Source organism: Micromys minutus, assembly GCF_963924665.1.
Source record: "Micromys minutus genome assembly, chromosome: X".
Classification (NCBI taxonomy): Eukaryota; Metazoa; Chordata; class Mammalia; order Rodentia; family Muridae; genus Micromys; species Micromys minutus.
In genome coordinates, this window is record NC_137970.1 from 30,563,968 (window position 1) to 30,576,799 (window position 12,832).

Consider the following 12,832-nt stretch of genomic DNA (forward strand, 5'->3'; position numbering starts at 1 on the left):
TCCATCCAACAAAATTAAAGGCAAGGATAGATATGAGATTTGATGGGAGAAGTCACAGTAAAGAATGCTATATTGTTGTGGATGAAGAGAAACATTTTCCCCTCTCACAGACATTTCTACCTTGATTCATTAAGGAGGCACTTTTAGTAATGGAAGGACTGGCAAAAACTATCTATTGTTTCTTCTTGCATGTATTATACTCCCTAAGAGGTAAGGAATGAGTTTTCTAATCAGTAAGACTAAGGAAGGTATTGGACACAAACAACCTGATCTTTGTAGTTCTTCTGCTACAGGAAGTTCTCTTCTCCTGCAGGGAGCCTTCACTCTGAGTTTCTCTAAGTAGTCTGAAAGGAGATGGGTCCTGCCTAGGGGTCTTTAGTACACTTGTATTCCACCCATGAATGAGTAAATAGATGATGTTTCTGCAAACACTACTCTCACTAGAAGGGATCTTTACAACTGGACTGTGTAGTTGGTAATGATTAATAGACACTGTCAATTTGATTAGATTTATAGTCACCACAGAAACATACCTTTGGATGTGATGATAAGGGTGTTTCAAAAAAGGCTTAACTAAAAGGAAAAACCTATTCTTTATGCAGTTTTCCTTCCATCCATCCATCCATCCATCCATCCATCCATCCATCCATCCATCCATCCTACACCCTGACCTGCAGTTTTCCTTGTTCCATCCATCATGCATGCATGTATGTACACAGCCTGACATGTATGTATGTATGTATGTATGTATGTATGTTTACAGCCTGACAGTTTCTCCTCCTTCCTCTCCTCCCAACCTCTTCCCTCCCATCTCTCCTCTTCCCCCAATCCCATCTACTTTTCTTTGTTTCTCTTCAGAAAAGGACAGGCCTTCCATGGATAGCCATGGCATATCAAGTTGCAGTAAGTCTAGGCACCTCCTCTCCAATTAAAGCTAGACAAGACAACCCAGTAGGGGGAAAGGGTTTCAAAGGTACGTAACAGATCAGAGACAGCTCCTGCTCCCACTATTAGGAGTCCCACAGAAGACCAAGCTACACAACTGTTTCATATGTATAAGGGGCCTAGGTCAGTCCCATGCAGGCTCCCTGGTTGGCAGTTCTGTCTCTGTTGAGTCCCTAGGGGCCTATGTTAGTTGATTCTGGAAAAACCCAATCTTTTTTATGTCAATGTATTTATTATCTATATAAATTTGAACACATAGACAGAGTTACTGTATACATCTGAACAAGGAGGTAGAGATGGAGATAAGATTGTTGCATGTGTTTGAGCAAGCAGGTTGAGTTGTTACACAGAGGTAAACAAAAACACAGTTATTTTCAGCTGAACAAGGAGGCAGGCTTAGTAAGTCTCAACATGAGCAGCCTGGGTAAGGGATTAGTCTTCAGGCTATATATGTCCACAGGGAAAGCTATGGTAGATATTTTTCTGCATACATTACCAATATCCACACATGGACTAGAAGAAAGCTTTGCCATCCCTTTGAAACTCAGCCTGGGAGGGGAGGGAAACTTTGCCATTGGGTCTGAGGTTTTACAGTCACTGGCATTGTATGGAGTATCTATCAGGCATAATGGATCATATTTTGTAAGATATCACTTATTAAAAATATATATAGTACCTTAATCTTACCAAAGTACCTTAATATTTTTCCCATGTAACAATTTTATTGTTTCTTTGTGAGTTTCACATCATATACCATGACCATAATCCCTTCCTAGTTCTTACATTCATCCTACCCCAGCTTAGTCCCCAAAGAATTAAAAGATAAAAATGATTTTTTAAAAAGTCCATATTATGTTATTAATATACTCGATGTAGCATGATCAAATTTTTAGTAGCCTGCCCCATCATACATTTTAAGAGTTCTCTTTGATGCTTCCTGTCTAGGCTATTACTTTTGGAGGTAGGGGAATAGGGGTTGTAACATGAGCCTTCCATGTCTCTCCTTTTTTTTTTCTCTCTCTCACAAATTTATTTTTAAAAAAAGAGGGATACATATACAGGTTTTTAAAGGCATTTTGGCATAACACTATATGAATATATTTTTGTCAGTACCTAATTCTTTTAGAGGTTTGATAGCATGCATTGAAATCCCAAGGAAAAACCTAATCTTAATATAGGTGGCATCATCAATGAGGTGAGGTGCTGAACCAAAAAGAGAAAGTGAGGAACAGAGCACTAACACTTGTCTCTCTCTGCTTCAAGCTCCTGGGCTCATACTTTTCCCATCATGATAGACTACCTTCAAACTATGAATGGAGTTCAACCTTCCTCACATATTTTTGTCAGGTATTTTGTCACAGTTGTAAGAAGGTAACTAATATAATGCCTGACTTGGTCAGAAGCTTAGCAGTCATAAAGCTATCACCTGAATGCTTTAAAGTGCTCACTAATGCAAAAATTAGGTCACATTCTCTCTCATTCTCTCTCTGTCTGTCTGTCTCTGTGTCTCTGTCTCTCTGGTAGAAGCCTACAGTTCTGTCAGATCCACAATGATCACATAGAAGTTCATATCACACCACTGACTATAAGGTTCTATTATAAGTAAACTGGTACAACTATTCATGACCACATATTAAAAACCAACAAAACCCTTCTACCTGTTAAGGGGATAAAATTCTGTTTATATTCTCCTGTCCCACCCCTTATTAATAAACAGAATATACTAACACACACACACACACACACACACACACACACACACACACACAAACACACAGCTAGAGAAATGTACAGTGGGCAAGCCAAACATAGAATATGGTCTTTGAAGTCTCAATTTTATGTATGTATAGAGTTTCCGGGACAGCTTGCCTCTATATATGCTTATATGAATTTAGCACCCTGCTGGAGGTACAAGAGGAAGAAATATTGAACAAGACACAGTTGTTCTGTCAGGTTCCATGGCTTTCTGGGAAGACTGACTCACACTATGTTAAACCAAAGGAAGCCTGACAATGCTATTTTTTTCTAGTTCCCAGGAATAGGTTTCTTAGCTAAGGAAAGAAATTAAATTAAAATAATTGGGAGAAGCCACTGTGATTTTTTATAGAGCTTTATTTTGAAGCATCTTCATACCTATTTATTCAAGGCCTACTTAACTGTCAGTGATGAAGGTAGAGAATTTCTCTTAACCACAGTTTTTATAAGAACACAAGTCCTGAGAGCATAGTAAATGACTTTTCCCAAAGAAACAAAGAGTGAGGACAGGGCTGGCACTCAAGTTCTGATATCTATTTGTCTTACTTTTTTAGTTTTTAGTTTTAGTTTGCTACTTTAATTTTTCAGGTTGAAAGTACTATAATAGAGAATTCAAAGGGTATGCACAGATCAGGATTATATATTTTGCATGATTATCAAAAAATAGTTAACAAACACCTATGTGAGTACAGTGAATGGCAAGAATTACTCTCCGGAGACAGCTTTACACCATGGAACATGAACAGATTGCAAAGTGCAACTCCAAAGAAACCCCTACTCCTATCCTGAATCTGGTTTTATTTTTACCAGTGTTATTTAATGCCAAGTATAGTGAATACAGTCTACACACTGGCTAGGAGAGTTCTGTGATTGAGTCAGTACACAACTCAGCCAACAGTCTGAAATTTATTACTTTATATAAAGAAAAAGAAAACCCATATACACCACCTTACCCCACGACCTGACACCATAATATGAAATACTAATAAAGACTCAATATCCCTGCTACAGGGTTTCTGTCCAAATTCATAACCTGAATCTAACATTAAACAAACACCAAAACAACCTAAGTCAAAGGCAAGCCATCAAATGAACTAATGTATATGTCAAGATCATGAGAAAAAAAATAAGACTAAGATATCATTACAGGTTAAAAGAGTAAGGTATGATGCCATATATCTATAATTTTAGACTTTGGAGGTGGAGGCAGGATGATCAGAAATTCAAAGTTATCCTCAATTACAAAATGAATTCAAGGCTGGCATGGCTATATAAAACCCTATCACACATACACAAAACTAAACAAATAGTAAATTTCAAAATAAAGGAGACTAGGGTGATTAAATTATCAAATACAATGTGGGACACTGCAGATTCAATCCTGGGCTATAATTGACCAGAGCTACATACATTCTATAAACTGAAGTTAAGTTTTCTAATTTTCATATACTGTGGTATGTGTATTAGTTACTTTTAGTGCTTCTGCAACAAAAGCTGACAAAAGTAACTTAGAAAAGATTATTTTATGGTTTGAGTGACAGCCCATCATGGCATAAAATATATGGCAGTATCAGTTAGTCACACTTTATCCAGTTGGGAATTAGAAAAAGTTAAATATTGGTGCTCATATTCCTCCTTTTAATTTTCTTTTGTTTTTTATAATTCAGTCTGAGACCCAGACTATGAAATGGTAGCACCTTCAGGGTAGGCCTCTTCTCAGTTATACCTCTTTAGGGACTCCCTCAAAGACATGCCCAGAGGTGTGCCTCTTAGGTGATCCCAAATCTAAGCAAGTTGACAGTGAAGACCAATCATCACAATAAATAAAAAATGCCCTTATTTTTGAGGGACATATTGTCAGAAACTTACTTCCAAAAGTTCTGGGAGATAATGGCATGTGTCTACCGACAGAGGGGATGAGAATGATAAAACAAATGTGGGTGAGAGGGTACTTGTAATTCTTTAATGATCTAAAGAGAGAGGAAGGATTAAAAATTGATGTTCACCTTGCCAGCCCATGGAATGGTGCCATCCACATTTAGGGAATCTCTTTCTATCCCAAATAACATAGTCTAGAAACTCTCCCACAAACATACCCACATATGGAGAGATGGCTCAGTGATTAAGAGCACTAGCTGTTCTTCCAGAGGACCTGGGTTCAATTCCTAGTACCTACATGGGGGCATGTAACCTTCTTTAATTCCAAATCCACAGGAATCTGGGCTCTATAAGTACCAGAAAGACACACTCAGGTGAACATACAGACATATATGGGGGGCATCTTATCAGAAAAGGAGAGGGGAGTGGGGGTTGGACTCTCTCAGGGGGGACTAGAATTGTGGGCAGGAATTGGGATGTTAAAAGAAAAATGAGACACAAGATGTGTGCACCATCATGACAGGTAGAACTGGAGACTTCAAGGTAGCGAGGAACAGCCTCATGAGAGTAGTGAATAATATCACCATAAGGCCATGGTAAGGCCCTAGCCTGTGTTGCCACCAAGGGCCATGTCAGGGTCCATGGTCCTGCACCAGTAGGTCTGATACCATACCACCAAAGACCAGGTAGACATCTCTGGTTTGGATTACCACATGGGGCCATGTTGATGTCTGTGGTGGTTTGAATAGATAGGTATGTCCCCCACAGACACTTGTGTTTGAATGACTGATACATAGGGATGGCAGTATTAGGAGGTGTGGCCTAGTTGGAGAAGGTGTGGCTTTGTTGGAGGAAATGTGTCAGACAAGCTTTAAGGTCTCCTATGGTCATGCTATACCCTCAAATCAAGATGTAGAACCCTCCAGCACCATGCCTGCCTGTACTCTGTCATGTTTCCTGCTATGATGATAAAGGACTAAAATTCTGAATTTATAAACCAGCCCCAATTAAATGTATTTCTTTATAAGGAAAAAGAGACAATCTCCAGCCTCAAAGTAGTTTTGAAGAAGACCACAAATTGAACATAAAATGCTGCTACAATGCAAACAAGCTTCAGATGAACAAGGCTCCAACTGAGGCCTGACCATCACTTCATATAGGGAGGTCTCTATTCAAATGCTACATTGAGGGATATATGCTGCTCAAAGTACATTATATACTTGCATGGAGATGGCCTTATGTAAGCCTGCATAGAAAAACTATTGAGTAACATTATACCTCTCCACTCTACATCTTTAAGTTGTTACTGAATCATGTTTTAAATTTATTATTATGTGTGTGCATGAAGAGGGAGTATGTGCAATGGAACATGTTTAGTGGTCAGAGGACAACTCCTTCCACTTTTAGGTGTGTTCAAAGGATCAGATTCAGTTAGCCAGGCTTCTATGGTAGGCACCTTCAGCAAGCAAACCATCTTACTGACCCTTCAACTGAATCACTCTTATCAATTACTGTTGGTAAATTTTTTTAGTAACTTGGGACAGTGGTCATAAATGTTTTTTTTTTATTATAGTGTTCCTGTTGAATTTATCAATCCTTAATAAAAATTAATCATTTAGTAACTTAGGACAATGACAATAAATTTGTTTTGTTTTAACTTATATTGTTCTTGATTAGTTTATCTGTCCCTAATAAAAATTATGAGTTTTATTTTGAAAATATTGTGTCATGTAGTTACTATCTCAGTACTGTAGAAGCAGAAGCAGAAAGATCAGTTCAAGGCCATGAGAACTTTGTTTTGGAGACTCTGTTTCCAAAACAAAATCGCTAAGCTCCAATAATGAAAGATGGTCAGCAGGTGCCCACACAATGCAATCACTTCAATCTAGACCTAGACATGGTTCATCAAAAGAAAAAGGATAATTCCAGAGGAAATAAAGAAGAGAAAAATATAATTGAAGGCTTTAAAGAGAAACATATAATCCTGGCAAATATGAGTCCTATATATGTTACCAAGTAATGAGCTTATAAATATGATCCTTCATTTATCCAGAAGATAAGCATGTAGCATATACCTCAAAGTTAGGCATTTATCTTGCTCACCCCTTTTTGTTGGTCGTGCTTTTGGCATAGCAGAAGCCACAATGTTGGATGGAACCAAACTAACTTTCACTTTTAACCATCAGAGTTCTGGCAGGGGAAATATTGCTTACTTGGATTTCACAGGAGAAGATGACTTCTTGGAAATGTCTTCAGGAGGCTCGTATCTTTTCAGTGGAGACCCAAGACCTCCAGAAGAAACAGATGTTGCTACTCGTCCCTTCTTCACTTTCTCCATCTGTAAGGGACAAAGAATATGATAGCCAAAGCTCGTAACTCGTACTACTTCTACAATTTGAAAAACTACCCTAGATCAAAGTGACACAGTTTTCTTACAGAGATATCAATACAAAGGCCTAATGCTTCATGTAACATAAATGAGATTCATGATATCATGAAATCATTATATTTAGGTCATCAAGTTGGAACAGTAATTTGTGCTTAAACATGGAGAGCCTCTGCCCCGCATTTTGTTATCTTCCCAAGAGATAACAAACATCATAACCATATAGTGGTTCTGAACATATAGGAACTGGAAAGAGTACAAAAACATACACTTGTAGTGCAGAAGTCTCTGGGTCCTGAGTCTGAAGTGCATGGTATCTTCAGCAATAGAGACTAACTTTCCACCTCTGGGGACAACTAAGGCAAAGAGCAATAGCCTATATTTTGGGTGTCTCTTGGACAACCCTGACTAACAACTCAAAAGAGGGCTTCCCATACTTGGTTATGTACTTAGGAATTACTAATATATATTCATATATATGATGTATATTCATATATACATATATATCTATACACACATATATATGTAACAATAATTAATGTAAAAAAGAAATAATGAATTTCAAAGAGAAATATATGGGAGTGCTTGGAGGGAGGAAATAGAAAGTGGAAATGATGGAATTATAATTTCAAAAAATAAAATAATTTAAGTCATTAAATTTATACAAACAAAACCATACATTTACTACAGAAGCTTTACCAGAAGGTGACTTTGATATATAAGATGCTGAGTTGTAAACTCTTGAAGCACACATGGTATAATATGGAGGGCAAAACACACATTTCTCTCTGATTTCCCCCTTACCTCTCTTGGCAGAAAGGAATGGGCATCACTGCCTGACCTGCAGAAACGGCCTCACCCTCTTTCCTTAATACACGTTTTCTGTAACAAATCCTTATTTGGTCCCCAGAAATGGTAACCTTTTTTCCACAAAGAGCCCACCTTATAGAACATCTAAGAGTGAGAAATATTAGCTCCTATTTTAACTATCTCAGGACAGACATGAATTTGAAAAATGAAATGTTTTTATAGAGTGTTCAACTGTGGTAAGGATGTAAGATAGTGGTAGACTACTCATGTAATGTGTAAGTTCCTGGATTTGCTCTCTAAGACTACAAATAATAAAAATAATGAATAATAAATAAAGCTAAAAGGTTCAATAGTATTGTAGTAGTTTTAACATAAATTTTATGTATTAAAATTGATAATCAATACAATTGAATGAAAAAATATATGTATACACACACACACACACACACACACTCACACACGCACACACACACACACATATATTCCTTCAACAGGTAGCGCTCAACTCCCTTTGTATTGAACAGCAGATCTGAGTCACTTGCTTTTAATGACCTGCATAAGGATTAACTCACAAATTGGAGATTAAAGGCATTACAGTTTCCCACTTATAACCTGTCTCTTGGATTATTTGCTCTGAGAGAAGTCAGCCACTTTGTACTCACAAGAAGGTTTGTGAAGAGGCTTTTAGAGTGAGGAACTGAGGCTGTCTCTCCTTTGGTAGCCCTGTAATGAAACTCTCACAAGAGGCCAGTCAGACCTTTAGATGACATAGCCCTGGCCAGCATTTTGACAAAATCCTCATGAAATGTACCCAAACTACCAACCTCTTAATTGAGTTACGTTCACTTTCAGACCCAAAGACATAGGAATGAAGACAAATTTTTTTTTTTTTACTTAATCTGCTAAGGTTTAGGGTACTTTGCCATGTAGCAAATGATAACACAAATAATATGGCATATATAATTTCTTAATAAGTACATAAAACTGAGGTACCTGCTTAATAGTCATTTCACTAACAGTGTTCATATGACATAATAAAAAACATTCAAAAGCTATTGTGAATGAAGTTTGACCTACAACCTCAGTTTTGATTGTATATTGAGGCAAGAGTCCTAGAACCAGATAGTCTGAAGAAGTAGAATGGGTCCCCACAACACTCCTTTTGACTCGTGCCCACTGGAAGAAAGGCTGTATTATCACAAAAATATCATCAGGAATCTACAAGACATTAAGGTTTAGGGGAATGCAAAAATGTTTGATAATTTTCCAAAGTTGGTAAAAACTTAAATCCAATGCATCCTTTCAACAGTCTTTGTAGATAGATGGACAAAAGAGAGACCCCAGGTCGATGGTAGAAACAATCACACTGTAAGACAAACTGTAGAGTGAGAAAGAACATTTAAACTTACCTGTGAAGGCTCTCCTCCAGCCATGGCTCCCTTCACAGCATCTCCTATGCCAGATATAGGTGTATTCTTCTTTTTCTCAGTGGTCCGGGTTGGAGAGGACTTGTATGATGATTTGAGAGGGCTCCCAAGAGCTACACAAAGACAGGCATGGAATATACTAGAGTTACAGTACAATAATCAGAAAATAAAGAAACAGGAAAAGCAGGAGAATCGGGAGTTGAAAAGAACCTACTTTTTAGAAAATGTAACGTTTAGTCCATATTTAAACAATATTATGTTTTTTCTACTGTATATAGATTAGATCTCATCTTAAATAAGACTCAACAGTCATGTTCATTTGAGTGGTTAATTGCTTTGAAGCTAAGCAGACTTTGCACAGTCATCTGATAGCTCAATTTCCTTGGACAGGCTACTTAATGCCTCTAAGTCACAACTGGCCTTCTATAGACAGGTCTGCTTACCAGGTTGAGCAATGTTTGGCCAGTATCTAGGAGCTTAGATTTTAGGAAGGTTTATGCCATTTACTGGTAAATGTTTCAAAAAACACAAACCTTGTTTGTAAAAATAACACATTCTTAGTGTGTGAACTTTGGATATTTGCTTGGTAGAGATTACCTACATGACTAGTCCCTGTTAAAAACTCAGGGCACTAAATCTTTAGGGTGCTTCCTCAGCTGGCAAACTATGAGTATTTTTATATGAAGCATATTCTTTATGACTGACTCTCTGGGAGATCCTTGGGAACATAGACCTGCTTTCCTCTGTTCTTTTCTTGCACTCTTCCCTTTGCTAACTTGGTTCAGGTATCTTGTTACTATAATGAATCATAGCCAGAAGCTATGAGTCCTCTGAGTTCTATGGATGAATCACCAAACCCTGGTGTTCTTGGGGGCCCTAGAAACAATTAACTTTAGAGGTGGGAATTGCTTCAATGACTCCAATTCATAAAAATAAAGTAACAACTATGTTTGGGAAAATGGGGGAGGAGTGTAGTGAATAATTGAGAAATCAAGTTTTGGATGCTTAATAAAATACAAGTAAAAACAAGTCTTATAGTGGCATGGGGGACACTGTCACAAAGATATTTGTAATCTTTGTTTTCCAGAATTGCTCTAAGAAGTTCTCTTCTTCTAGAGAAAATTTCCCACAATGCCTTTGCAAGCTACTCTGTGCACAGATTTCTGGAGCTAGACTGTACATAACTGTAGATAACCCTGATGGGCAATTTTTTTTTTGGTATACTGACAGTACAGCACATTGATATACTATCCACACTCACTAAGTGTCACCAAGAGAAGGGGACTTTAGGGCTGATAGCCTCAGGCAGTCTTTCTGGAATCACAGACTGAAATGAATTACTCCCACTGTACTAAGCACCCTGGGGAAACTATGGTGCTGGAAAACTACAGTAGGTCTTCAGATGAGGAAGTGAGTCTTTTGATTAATGAAATCGCCTGCTCAGAATGCCTGGAAGTCCTCACCTTCTCATTTTCCATAGGAACCCATGAACCCTCAAGTATGGTACTTGTGCATGCCTTTAATATTGTAACATTGCCTCAGACATGAATTGAAGGTGGTCAGGAAAGCTTCAACTTACTGGCCAGAGCTGGGCTGGGGTCAGGTAAAAAATATTCATAAGGAACAAGGAAGAAACCAAGAAAACGTTGACTAATTCTGGGCTACATCCTGTTTTACATGTACTTTTTGCTCATTGTAACTAGTAAAAGCTTAATGCAGAGTATCAAACCTTAAAAAAAAAAAAGAAAAAAAAAAGCCAAGCAACTGACAAAAATGTATTTGTATACATTTATGCAAAAATGTTTAATTTTTTTTCTTTTATCATTGTTTTTTAAAATAAAGTTAAAAAAAAAGGAACAAGGAAGCAACATGGCTGCCTAAGACAGACCTTTAAGGTTAGTGGGATTCGATTCTACTTTTAACCCCAGGTTATCTAAAGGTTACATGTACAATCAATGCCTCGGGCTGGCCTTATCCTGTTGTGTGGGGTCCCACTGGTTAAAGACACGGCAATAGCTTAAGAGTATAGACTATTCAAAAGAGTGTGTTCAGATTTGACTGCTGGCCTGGGAAAAGCCAGGTTTTTTTTTTTTTAAGATTTATTTATTATATATATGTACACTGTAACTGTCTTCAGACACACCAGAAGAGGGCATCAGATCTCATTAAGATGGTTGTGAGCCACCATGTGGTTGCTGGGAATTGAACTCAGAATCTCTGGAAGAGCAGTCAGTGCTCTTAACTGATGAGCCATCTCTCTAGCCCCGAGAAGCCATCTCTGAACAATGCCTGGGAATGTAAAACTTTATCAAGAATCCCATTAGCTGGTGAGTGGATAATTTATTGTGCCTTAACTGTATGTAAAAACAGTCTGAATATCCACTTTCATTTCAAGAGTACAAAATCTTGATACATATTGATCAAGGAGTTCACATGATAACATCTCTGTTAAAAAAAGATCAGCATCAAATATCTAACAAACTTCCCTGGCTACTGTGAATAATGCTGCTAAGAACATTTACCTTTGAAGTGTTTTAATTTTTCTGGCTCTTTATCTAGGCGTAGAAGTGCCAAATCACATAATAACCACTTAAGAAGTTTTATAGTCAGACAGAGTGACTTCTCTGGCAATCTCAACCCTTGGGAGATAGAGGCAGAAAGATCAGGAGTTCAAGGCCAGCTTCAGCTACATTAGTGAAGTTGAGACCAGTCTGGACTACATGAGATATTGTCCTCCCCCGAAAAAAAAAAAGAATAAGAACAGATCTGATATAACTTGATATAATTTTCATGGAATGCACTATATCTTGGAATGTGGTCTTATATAGATGCTGTGCTGCTCATCTGCAAATGAAGAGAATGCTTACCCTTTTAAACCTTGACATCATGTTCTAATCTTATTCAATAAAGGAAGGTCACTGATAGCCTGGTCCAGCGTTTGTCAGACTTTAACTTGCAGGTTAGGGAGGGCCTCAGAGTTGGCCTTTCTACAAAGTTTCATTTATTGGTCCATGGATCTCGTTTTGAGTAGCAAGGCTCTAGACATTTGTTGAGCTTTTATGCTATGCCAACTACCATGTTACCTTACTTATACTATGATCACATTTAATCCTCAAGATACTTTAATATTAAATTTTTGAGACACAGTTATACTATATTGCCCAGACTGGCCTCAAACTCATGATCTTCCAACTTGTGGCCTACTAAGTAGCTAACATCATAAGCACTTATCATAATATGTGGCTTTCATTATAATAAATAAGTACTTCTACTTTATATATGAACAAAAATGAGGTAGCTGTGGTACTTTAAGGGGATGTATATGCTATTTCCAAAACAAACTTACTAACCTCCGTAGCCTATCAAGTTGATTTTCTACCCAGTTCACATGTCACCAGTCATAAAATAATCTACTCACCTATATATTATCCAGCTTTAAAATAAACAGCAACAGCAAAATACTGTCAGGCAGAAAATGCTATTAGCCATTGAAAGCATTTCATAAAGGGAGCAAAGGAGAAGCAAATGCAAACAAATATTCAGGAATAAATCCAAGGCTGATCAAAAATGTTTCAGGAATTTTCTTTGATTTTGCATCTTGGACGATTTTACCCAAGTCACTGCCTGCTCA

At 37.5% G+C, this 12,832-nt stretch overlaps 1 protein-coding gene across 1 annotated transcript in view; it reads right to left on the reverse strand.

Annotated features, from left to right (window-relative positions):
* The window catches only part of MAP7D2 (MAP7 domain containing 2), a 63,047-nt gene that overhangs the window by 21,178 nt on the left and 29,037 nt on the right, over positions 1 to 12,832 (reverse strand). Inside the window, exons 6-7 of the mRNA XM_080909919.1 lie at positions 9,184 to 9,314; positions 6,792 to 6,916 (exon numbers count right to left, since the gene is read on the reverse strand). Coding sequence (XP_080766045.1) covers positions 6,792 to 6,916; positions 9,184 to 9,314 — 256 coding nt within the window. The remainder of the gene's footprint in view (positions 1 to 6,791; positions 6,917 to 9,183; positions 9,315 to 12,832) is intronic.